Source organism: Macaca mulatta, chromosome 11, assembly GCF_049350105.2.
Source record: "Macaca mulatta isolate MMU2019108-1 chromosome 11, T2T-MMU8v2.0, whole genome shotgun sequence".
Classification (NCBI taxonomy): Eukaryota; Metazoa; Chordata; class Mammalia; order Primates; family Cercopithecidae; genus Macaca; species Macaca mulatta.
In genome coordinates, this window is record NC_133416.1 from 133,640,096 (window position 1) to 133,652,263 (window position 12,168).

The 12,168-nt window shown below is 41.3% G+C and overlaps 1 protein-coding gene across 1 annotated transcript in view; it reads left to right on the forward strand.

Annotated features, from left to right (window-relative positions):
- The first annotated feature begins 6,861 nt into the window (after positions 1–6,861).
- LOC144332673 (uncharacterized) overlaps positions 6,862–12,168 on the forward strand; it is a 214,059-nt gene continuing 208,752 nt past the window's right edge. The window contains exon 1 of the mRNA XM_077953110.1: positions 6,862–6,934. Within this exon, the coding sequence (XP_077809236.1) occupies positions 6,862–6,934 (73 nt within the window). The remainder of the gene's footprint in view (positions 6,935–12,168) is intronic.

The following is a 12,168-nucleotide window of genomic DNA, read 5'->3' on the forward strand; positions in this document are numbered from 1 at the left end:
GACTCATCATATGCTTGCTGGTCATTGGTATGTCTTCTTTAATGAAGTGTCTGTTCAGATTGTTTTAACTAGTTTTTGCCCCCTTTTTTGGCAAAAAGGAATGAATTAATGGCATTCACAGCAACCTGCATGGAACTAGAGACTATTATTCTAAGTGAAGTAACTCAGGAATGAAAAACTAAACATCTTATGTTCTCACTCATAAGTGGAAACTAAGCTATGAGGATACAAAGGCATAAGAATGACACAATGGACTTTGGAGACTCAGGGAAAAGGGTGGGAAGAGGGTGAGGGATAAAAGATGACGAATTGGGTTCAGTTTATACTGCTCAGTTGATAGGTGCATCAAAATCTCACAAATCACCACTAAAGAACTTACTCATGTAACCAAATACCACCTGTTCTCCAAAAACCTATGGAAATATAAAAATTAAAAAAAATACTTAAATGTCCTACATATATGTGTGTGTATATATGTATATGTGTGTGTGTGTGTGTGTGTGTGTGTGTGTATATATAAAATAAGGACTTTCAAATATTTTGCATCCCAGTTTGTGACTTGTCTTTTTATTTCCTAAACAGTGTCTTGTTGGGCAGAAAAGTTTCTAATCTCAGTGATGTCCAACTAATCATTTTTTTCTTTCATGAATTGTGCTTTTGGTGTTTTAACCACGAAGCCAAAGCCACCTAGATTTTCTTCTATGTTATTGTTTTCTACAAAAAATTTAAAAGTGTGTGTTTAATATTTAGGTTTATAATAATTTTAAGTTGATTTTTGTTAAAAGTATAAGGCCTATGTCTGAATTCATCTTTTGTATATTTATGTCCAGTCATTCCAGCATCATTTGTTGGAAACACTATCTTTCTCAATAGGATTGCATATTTGTTTTTAGTCAAAGATCAGTGCACTACATTTATGCGGGTCTATTTCTGGACTTTCTGTTCCATTATCTATTTCCCTATTACTAGTATTGTTTTTTGCTAATACTACTTGATTACTGTAGCTATATAAGTTTTGAAGTCAGGTAGTGTTAGTTCTCTGACTTTGTTCTTTTTCAATATTGTGTTGATTATTCTGAGGTTTTTTTCTTTTTACATGAATTTAGAAAAAAATTCAACAATATCCACAAAAAACCTTAGTAATATTTTGACTGAAATTGAAAAAAATCTGTAGATCAAATTCAGGAGAACTAACATTTTAACCGTATTTTCTTTCTATCCATGAACATGGATAAAATCCTCATTTAATTATTTCTTTACTTTCTTTCATCAGAGCTTTGTAGTTTCTCTCATATGAATGCTGTACTTATTATGTTAGATTTATGCCTAAATATTTCATTTTTTGATGCTAATGTCAAAAATAGGTTTTTAATTTCAAAATACAAGTTTTCATCGCTGGTATATAGAACTGTAATTGAATTAATCTATGAGCTTTGTATCTTGCAACCTCATTATAATTAGTTGTTAATTCCAAGAGTGTTTTGTTATTGATTCTTTGGGGTCTTCTTCATAGACAACCATGTCCTCTTTGGGAGAAAATACAGTTTTAAAGTTTTATTTCTTTCTTCCAAATCCATATCCTTTTAAAACCTTTCCTTATCTTACTACCTCAGTCCTTCAAATACAATGTGGAGTAGACGTGGTGAGAAGGGGCATCTTTGCCTTATTCCTGATCTTAGGGGGCTGGAGTGGAAGCAACATCCTTCCCACATTAGGAATGAGCTCTGGCAAATTCTTTTTCCTTGAAGATAATTTCTTCGTTATGGGGAACACCCTGGAAATATTTCACAATGGTTATTCTTCCTCTCCCACTGCAAGAGCCATTAGAGGATTTTTTCTCTGATCTTCACCATAAGAATCTAGAAGGATTTCTGGAAGTAAAATCCATGAAAGGATGCATCCGGTCCCACATAATATACCCCGGTTTCTGAATCTCACACAATCCACACTCGACCATCAGAACTGCCATTTAAGTCTTTATGCCGGTTAATGTCATCAGAGTCTTCTGTTCAAGGTAAGCAGATCTCGGCTGTGACTCTCTCCGTTCACCTTCCTTTCCAGGGTTAGATGTTACCCTGAAACCTCAGGTCTCATGGGTTAGAAAAAAGTTACTGATACTAACTTCATTCACCTTTTACTTTTTGTAAGAATGTGAATCAAGACTTCTAAGTTCTTTACATGTCACAGCTGAAACTAAAAGTTTATATATATATTTTTGAATGCTGATGGCAACATACTAATTCAGTTTCATGACCTACTAATAGGTCTTGACCAACAACACAAAAACAGGTAACGTCTCAAGAAACTTCCCTGCTTTTGGCTCCTGTGCAGAGGCCTCTAACAGACAGAACACATTAAGAGGGAAATAAATACATTCACTTTCTCCATTTTTACTTCAAGTAGAAAGTGGGTATAGTTTATTTTTAATGTGTTTGCATAATCTGAGTCCTTTATTGATTGAGAAAAAAATAATTATCAAGATTAGGGTAATAAAATACTTTGCAGTTAAGGTCTTACCTGCCTGGAGCTGCCATCCTGTGGTTATAAATTCGATTGCTCCAAGGTCATTATTTGGGATGGATTTTAAAAATATCTTTTAAAACCAGTTAGTATATTTAGAGTCTCTCATGAAACAATCAAGTTTGAGGTCCCAATCAGTTAAAGGAAAGAAAAGTTGCAAATCGTAACCATCTTCCATGCAGAGTCAAGAGCATCAGCCTATTCAAAATCTCCCTTGGAATTTCAGGGGGTTGGATTTTACAATCCTTTGTATTTTACTCTATGTATACACACGGACTTCAACTGCTCTTTTGAGAGCTGAATCTCGGAAAATGTGGTGGCAGTGGACCCTCCATCGAGCTTCCTATATAGAAAGTCAACTGTAATAAAGTAAGAACTATTTAATTTATTTTTAAGTTGTAAAAGCAAGATATATTCATTGCCAAAAATGTTTAATAGAGTGTCCAAGAAAGCAAATATATTCTGCCCATTCTAGCACAGTTAACATTTTGTGATCATTTTTTGTGACTTTTTCTATGCATATCTATTTCCGAAGTGGATTTATATTATATGGTGAACAACATGAAACAAAATTTGAGCTTATACAAATTTAACTCTTGTGTTCCCTACTGAGAAAGGAAGAGAGAGAGATACATTTCGTATGAGAGATGATTCTGTTCTTTCTTCCACTCAACGAATGCCTCAGAGTGTGATGAGGGTGGAGGTGTGAACGAATGCCTCAGAGTGCGATGAGGGTGGAGGTGTGAACGAATGCCTCAGAGTGTGATGAGGGTGGAGGTGTGAACGAATGCCTCAGAGTGTGATGAGGGTGGAGGTGTGAACGAATGCCTCAGAGTGTGATGAGGGTGGAGGTGTGAACGAATGCCTCAGAGTGTGATGAGGGTGGAGGTGTGACAGAATGCCTCAGAGTGTGATGAGGGTGGAGGTGTGAACGAATGCCTCAGAGTGTGATGAGGGTGGAGGTGTGAACGAATGCCTCAGAGTGTGATGAGGGTGGAGGTGTGACAGAATGCCTCAGAGTGTGATGAGGGTGGAGGTGTGAACGAATGCCTCAGAGTGTGATGAGGGTGGAGGTGTGAACGAATGCCTCAGAGTGTGATGAGGGTGGAGGTGTGAACGAATGCCTCAGAGTGTGATGAGGGTGGAGGTGTGAACGAATGCCTCAGAGTGTGATGAGGGTGGAGGTGTGAACGAATGCCTCAGAGTGTGATGAGGGTGGAGGTGTGAACGAATGCCTCAGAGTGTGATGAGGGTGGAGGTGTGAACGAATGCCTCAGAGTGTGATGAGGGTGGAGGTGTGAACGAATGCCTCAGAGTGTGATGAGGGTGGAGGTGTGAACGAATGCCTCAGAGTGTGATGAGGGTGGAGGTGTGACAGAATGCCTCAGAGTGTGATGAGGGTGGAGGTGTGAACGAATGCCTCAGAGTGTGATGAGGGTGGAGGTGTGAACGAATGCCTCAGAGTGTGATGAGGGTGGAGGTGTGAACGAATGCCTCAGAGTGTGATGAGGGTGGAGGTGTGAACGAATGCCTCAGAGTGTGATGAGGGTGGAGGTGTGAACGAATGCCTCAGAGTGTGATGAGGGTGGAGGTGTGAACGAATGCCTCAGAGTGTGATGAGGGTGGAGGTGTGAACGAATGCCTCAGAGTGTGATGAGGGTGGAGGTGTGAACGAATGCCTCAGAGTGTGATGAGGGTGGAGGTGTGAACGAATGCCTCAGAGTGTGATGAGGGTGGAGGTGTGAACGAATGCCTCAGAGTGTGATGAGGGTGGAGGTGTGAATGAATGCCTCAGAGTGTGCTGAGGGTGGAGGTGTGACAGAATGCCTCAGAGTGTGATGAGGGTGGAGGTGTGAACGAATGCCTCAGAGTGTGATGAGGGTGGAGGTGTGAACGAATGCCTCAGAGTGTGATGAGGGTGGAGGTGTGACAGAATGCCTCAGAGTGTGATGAGGGTGGAGGTGTGACAGAATGCCTCAGAGTGTGATGAGGGTGGAGGTGTGAATCTCATGTTCTTTTACATGAATGGCATGAACTCCTGAAGACCTCTCTCTGTGTGAGCTGTCCGTGACATTAAGCACATTCCTGTGTGCTGGAAGAAATGAAAATGATTTTCAAATAAACACTTGACCACATACAATTTCGATTTTTCACCTTGTAAACTTTTGAAGGGAGGATATTCAATTTCCATCATGTTTTGCTTTGTTTTGTTTTGCTTTCCTGTAGTGAGCTTCTTCCCCATTCATGCTGAGGATAGTAAGGACCTCTTTGCATCTTGTTCTCCCTGCATCTGTCATCCTTGCCCTTGGAGAAAGTGATTGACATGACAGTTAAACTTGGGATCAGGAGCTAGGCATGTTCAGCACAACCATTCATCACTTTCTTTTCAGAGTTGTGAGCCTCTCCCCAGCTTTGTGGGGAAGAGTATGGGCATGGCCTGTGCCTGTCAGGAGAGGCCAGAGTTCCGGTGGGAGGTCCACTTAGGATACCTGACTGTGTGCACGGGCCAGGGACATCCTCTGATAGAGTTCTATCATTATCAAATGTGATAGACTTGTCACTATCTCTCTGGTTCCTGTGTCTACCTCCCTATGGTAGGTGGTGTCTACCAGCCATAAGGAGTGCTAGTTATCTTCCATTTGCCTTCAAGATCAATTTTCCACCCTCTGCACCCTGTTTGTGCCCATAGGAGGTGACCTTTGTGGGTGATAGCCTGGGTTTCCTCGTCCTCTGGCTCCCTGATGGGTTTGGCCCAAGAGAGACATCTCTAGGAGATTGGCGAGTGGGAAGAACAAGGTTGGATGTCGCTTTCCCTAGTTCTGTCCCTTTAGGTCACTGGAGATATTCTGTGTCCTCTTACCAAAGGTCATGGCTTCTGTCAAACAGCCCCCCTTTCCTGGTTGTAGAAACCTTTCTAGAACCCCCCTTTCCTGGTTCTAGAAACCATTCCCTTCCTTTTCTCTTGAGGAACAGGAGATATATAACCTTCTCATTCTTACTAGCCCCTGATCTGCTGTTCTTATTTCACCATATTAAATACTTATTCTGCTTTTTGTTGTTTTTGTTGTTGTTGTTTGTTGTTTTGAGATGGAGTCTCGCTGTGTTGCTCAGGCTGGAGTGCAATGGCACGATCTTGGCTCACTGCAACCTCTGCCTCCTGGGTTCAAGCAATTCTCCTGTCTCAGCCTCAGCCTCCTGACTAGCTGGGATTACAGGCATGCACCACCATGCCTGGCTAATTTTGTAATTTTAGTAGAGATGGGGTTCCTCCATGTTGGTTAGGCTGGTCTTGAACTCCTGACTTCAGGTGATCCACCCGCCTTGACCTTCCAAACTCCTGGGATTACAGGTGTGAGCCACCACGCCTGGCCTTATTCTGCTTTTGAATCAATCTCTTTAACTGTCTTCAAGTTACCCAATTTAAGCATGCATTGTTTTCTCCTGGGACCCTAATTGATAAGCGCTTAGAGGAAGGTTATTTTATAGCTTCCATGTGTTTCTGTAATGTGGGAGGAGCCCAAGCCTCTAACCAGCATAGGCCCCAGCCCTGGCATGGGGACAGGCTTGATTGATGGCAGCTCTGGGACGTCTACATGAAGACCTCAGTTACTCCCCTACTTATGTTTTTATCTCATTTCACAGTGCCCTTTTGTTTGCTTTTCATTTGTTACAAAATCTCAGGTAGCCTAACTTCTTTCCGGTGCCCAAACCAATATATCTTCCTCCAAATATGATTTCAAACTCTGCTTCCAGCCAACTTGTAATTACACATGGCTATCGGCAAGTCCTCATGCTTGTTGGCCAGAGGCATCATTTTCTTGCAACATGGGATTCTTTATTGGGCAGGTTAGCACATGGCAGCTTGATTTTCTCAGAGCAAGTGAGTGAAAGAGCAGATATCATCCAATCAAGTCTTGGGATGACTGCAGCTCTGAGCAACAACTTGATTGCAGCCTTGTTGAAGATCTCGGGCCATAGGCAACCGGTTAAAGTGTCCCGTCGAAATGATACAATAACAAATGGTTGTTTCCTTAAGCCGTTATGATGTTAGGTAAGTTTTTCATGAAGTGATAAAAAAATTAATACGTTAGGTCCTGGAAATGAGGTGATAATCATGAATATAAGAATATGAGCATTGCTTGGAACCAAGCAGCTGGCAGAGGCTGAGACGATTTTGAGGAGTATATAAGCGAAGGCTTAGGTTGCCTTGAATTAATTGTCGTCTTGTGGTTCTGGGCTCTGGGAATTTAGAAGTTAGCGAGGAACATGCTATTAGAAAGCAGAACAGGGGAATTTTTGTTATGTTGTGGCAGAAACTTAGCAAAACTGACACCTGCGACAATGTGGAAAGTAGAAAATGTGCCTGATCAACTTGGTGATCTAGCTAAGGGGATTCCCAAGCAAAATGTTGAAGGTGCTAATTATTGTCAAATGGGTGAAGAAAGAGACAAAATGAGGGAAGGCCTTTAAAAAATAAAAGCCGGAGCTCAGTAATGTTTAAAATTCTCAGTCTCTTCTAATTGCAAACATTAATTCTGATTGCAAAACTTAGGAAATGGCTCTCAAGCAAGGAAGAAATTCAAAGCACTAGCAAAAAAATATTTTCTTGAGTTGAAACTGAGGATTTGACCATAAGAACATTTGTGAAGACCTTAGAAAGTTCATAGGTGGTAAATTAGAGCATTATTCCATCACACAAAAGGCCCATTAGAAAAATTTAGAGTCTGCCTATTACACAAGTAAGCGTCTATGAAATTTATGAGATTACATCTTATATAAAAGACTTTCTGCCAGGCACAGTGGCTCGCTCCTGTAATCCCAGCACTTTGGGAGGCCGAGGCAGATGGATCATCTGAGGTCAGGAGTTTAAGACCAGCCTGGCCAACATGGTGAAACCTGTCTCTATTAAAAATACAAAATTAGCCAGGCATGATGGTGGGCACCTGTAATCCCAGCTACTCAGGAGGCTGAGGTGGGAGAATTGCTTGAACCTGGGTGGCGGAGGGTGCAGTGAGCCGAGATCATGCCATTGCACTCCAGCCTAGGCAACGAGAGTGAAAATGCATCTCAAAAAAAAAAAAAAAAAAAAAGATACTGTCATGATGGTATCTTTTGTTTAATGGAGTGAACACCAATGTGATTCACAGGGGTTCCACAAGAGTTTGAGAAAATCATATTAGCCCAAATATGACCATCTTGAACATCAAATAAAATACAGCATTTTTATCCCCAAAATTCTACAGGTAGAAAGCAAGCTAAGAAAACAACTCAGCTACAAACCCATGCTTTCTTTAGCAATTTCTCCATTCCGGGATTGGAGCTGGGAGCCATAGAGAATTATTCCCAGGTCTTGGGCCCCAATCACGAAACTCCCAATATACCTCTGCTTGTATTTCAGAGTTGTTACGGAACAGTTACTCTCCTACGGATCTCATTTTCCTTCCTTTTTAAGCAAGGGTGTCTGCAATGATTATTCTATACTTGTTTAAGCTTTGTGCGTTGGGTGCATGGGGGCAGGAACACAAGTTATGTATTTAGTTCCCAAAGCCTTAAAATTGAGAGAAACTGCATACAAATAGCTTTATTTAAGGAACTACATGTAGGGAGCCATGCATCATTATCTGACAGAGGTGGTGAGATTCTGGACTTGGAGTTGATGTTGTAATGCTGTAATGAGATGAGACTTTTGGGGTACTATATTATGAAACAAGGTATAAGTAATAAAGTAGCCAAGGTCTTAGCATCACATGAGAGGAGGATATTTAACATCTGTCATGTCAACTGAAAAATTTAAGGGTTGGTAAGTGTAATTTTTGTGTGTTGTATTTCCATGTTGGAGATGTGAGGATAAAGCTGTAATCATGCTTGAAAGTTATTATGCCAATTTTGGTTGTATTTAACATTATTGCTGGTTTCAATAATGATGCTAATCCACCTGCCTCATTTCCCACCATCTGTTTTATACCACCTGACCTCCCAGAAATCCCACACTTGATAGCCCAGGATTACCACTATCCTAAGATACTGACACACATTTTGAATTGTTTTCATTAATTAAAATTCTCACCCAGTAAAAATTACTTAACCCAGGCTGCAGTAATTACAAACTTGGATGTTGATTTACTGTATAACCAGAGGGTTTGCTGAAAATTGAGTAGGATTTTATGAAAAGTGTTTGACCAACTGGAGTAAACAGACTTAAAGATCAATTAATGGTTGCTTTTAATTAGGAGAGTATCTCACATGTTCACAAAACTCAGCATGATCTTCTCAGAACATCTCTGTTATGTCTAGGTACCAAGGTTTTATTTTTTAAGTATTTTCTTAGTACAGATGTTATATTTGAACAGCACTATGAACTTTTCTACAAACTTGCACGTGTCCTTTTAACATTGAATTTTAAAACAACCACAGCAAGTGACATCATTATTGTTTTTGAGTGGGCGAAGTCTAGCCCAAGAATGCAGAAGTAACAGTGGAGTTGTGACCAGTTCTACTCAGTTTAGTCTAGAATTTCCACTTTGGTCAGAAAGCAAAGTTGCCTTTTTTTTCTTCTTTTTGACAGGCTTTCTCTGTTTTCCAGGCTGGAGTGCAGTGGCTTGAGTGAGCTCACGGCAGCCTCAATCTCCTTGGCTCAAGGGATCCTGCCTCAGTCTCACAAGTAGCTGGGACTACAGGCATACAACGCACTATGCCTGGCTAAGTTTGAAATTCTATTTTGGTAGAGATGGTGGCTTGCTATGTTGACTGCGCTGGTCTTGAACTCCTGGCCCCAAGTGATCCTCCTGCCTTGGCCCCCCAAAGTGCTGGGAATACAGGCACATGTCACCACACTCAGCTATTTATTTTATGTTTGTAGATTTGGGGTCTTGCTATGTTGCCCAGGTGGGTCTCAAACTCCTGGGTTCCAGCAATACACCTCAGCCTCCCAAAATGCTGGGATTATAGGCATCAGCTCTTTTGCCTGGAAAAGTTTTCTGTTCACATCCCCAAACCTCCAAAGGTATCTAAACTCTTCAGTCCTCTGTTGACAGCACTTGTCTCTGTATGAGACTGCTGGTGAGAAAACATCCACAGGTCACAGGACTATGGGGCAGAAGGGATGGCATCAAGGATAGCTCAGCATTGAGTAGCTTACATGCTGCCGCTGCGTTAGGGGCTTCTTCTACCCCTGGGGCCCTCCTAGCCTCTTCGTTGCTTTCCCTTCTCCTCTTAGTCTCTCCTCTTCCTTGCAACTCCCTGCTCCTCCAGCTCTCCTATTTCTTGTCTTTGGAATCAAAAAAGCCACTCCACCAACAGGCATCTGGAATTTTCTGTCTCCAATATATGTTTTTTTTTTTGAGTGTTTATTTCCTCTTCTGTGTGTGGTGTGGGAGGGAAAGATGCCTTCTGAAATACATGTAAGAAACAGAACAAAAAGGAAATATTTCTAAAAACACACAGATTAACACTTTAAGATTTAACCCTGGCTCAGGTCCTAGAACCTCATCTAGTTATCACGGCTGTGTTCCATGTTGTCCGCTGTAATCTAGAGAGCGTTAATGTCCTTCTCAACTTGATTAAACCTTATCCAGACCGTCCTGACTCTAGGCTTTTTTCCTCTCACCCAGACCTTACAGAACCCAGGTGGCCCAATAACAGAGGCCCCTTCCCTCCCTTTCTATAGAGCATTTACTTTGGAAAACGTGCAAATGTACGTTCTTTTTCTGCCCCTTTGAGATGTAAATCTTTTATAAAGTCTCCTGCCAGTTTTATAACCCAGGAATATCTTTCTCAAGGACCTGGGAACCATTGATTAGAAATAGGATCATCCAGGAAGATAAAGTCCCATCTCCTAGTCTTTGTGGGAGGAAAGTATCCTAGCTTGGGTGGGAATCTTGCTCTAAGCTGTAAAACTCACTCCTGTTACAAAGACAGGAGAAAGTTTGCTCTTTGATTAAAAAAAAAAATTTAAAAAAAATTTTTTTAAATCAATCAAAGAGCTAACACAGATGGCCTGTGTTTTCCCCCTTACTCTCATATTTAAAAATCCTTACAACCTTTGTTTTAGCTGAGTTGAGCCCAGTCTAAGTTCTGGCCCTTCTCTCCTATTGCACAAGTCGTGCATTAAACAAGTCTGTTTAATTTTGCCTAGTGCAATTTTTGCTTCGTGGATTGTAAGCAACAGATTGGCTCTGGCCTCTGAGAATAGGAGCGTTTTCAGGAGGATGTGTAGGCACAGCCATGTGGTGGCATGGTGGGAGACTAGCGCTGGGGATGGTAGAAACAAAGCTCCAGAGATAAAGAAAGAAGAAACAGTAAACGAGGATTATTCTGTCTAGTTTGTTATTACAGAGACCATGTGAGCCAATTCTGCTGTCACTACCACTGCGGCGATGAAAAATGACTGCTGAGTGACCACTCTGGCCTTGAGTCATGTGGGGTTAATTAGTTCTTTCATAACACAATCCTTTTTGTGTTTCCACCCCAAATGTTGTGTTCTCTGTGAGTTACACTTAATAATATCATAAATTAAGTGCAAAACAAACCCATCTCAACAGAGTACTATGATCCTGCTGGAATGAAGCGCATTAAATGTGGTTTTGTGAAAGAAAAGAGAGTTTACCAAAACGTGGTGTTTTTTGATAAACTGAGTTTGGGTGTCATATTTTTAGGAGAGCACACAGGGAGGCGGACTAGTGATATGGTTTGAAATATAGCCAAATTGCCTGAGTTTGAATTTTATGTCTTCCAATTACTATTTTTAGAAACCTTAACTCCTTCATGTCCATCTCTCACCTTTAAAAAGGAATAATAAAAATGGTAACCTCATAGGGGTGCTGTGAGGATTAAATGAACTCAATACATGCAAAGCCAGCTCATATGAAGGGCCACCTGAGTGTTAGCTCTTATCGTAATGTGTGAAAATCGAATAAAGGAAATGGCTATGTGATGAATTAATTGCATTTGTAACAGAATCTGAGCATTATCATGCTAATGTTGGCACTAAATGGATGGTTTTATGATCTTGAGCCCAGAGTGGAATGTGGTGGGTGAACACTCCAGACTGCAGATTTTCTGCCAAAACCAGTGCTTCATGCAGTGGCCAGGAGGGGACCAGGCTAAATGACAAGAATAGGCATTTGGATATCAATCAGAGAAGTTAATAACACAGGGCAAAAGCTGCCAGGGAAGCTGGGCTAAAGGCTGAGGCAGAAGAATCTCTTGAACCTGGGAGGCAGAGGCTGCAGTGAGTTGAGATCGTGCCATTGCACCTTAGCCTGGGCAACAAGAGTGAAACGCCATCTCAAAAAAAAAAAAAAAAAAAAGAAAGAAAAAAATAATTCCCTTTGGGTAGCTTGACATTTCAGAGGATAACTTCAGTGTAGATCTCAGCCCTGAGAGGAGATGGTTCTGTGTGCATTTCTGCACTGTGCAGTAGAAGTGATCAATCAATGCTTCTCCTCCTTTGACTTGAAGTAGAAAAGTCTAGTGGGCAAGACCTGACACAGAAGGATGACCTGGAAGTGATGGGCAACACAGATCATCAAGATACCTGGTGTAAGGGAGGGTCATGAATTCCAGACACTTCCTAGCACAAATGAGTCTAGTGAAGGAGTAACAGATGTGGACTCTGAAGGCGGAACACCTGCATTTGAATTCCAGCTC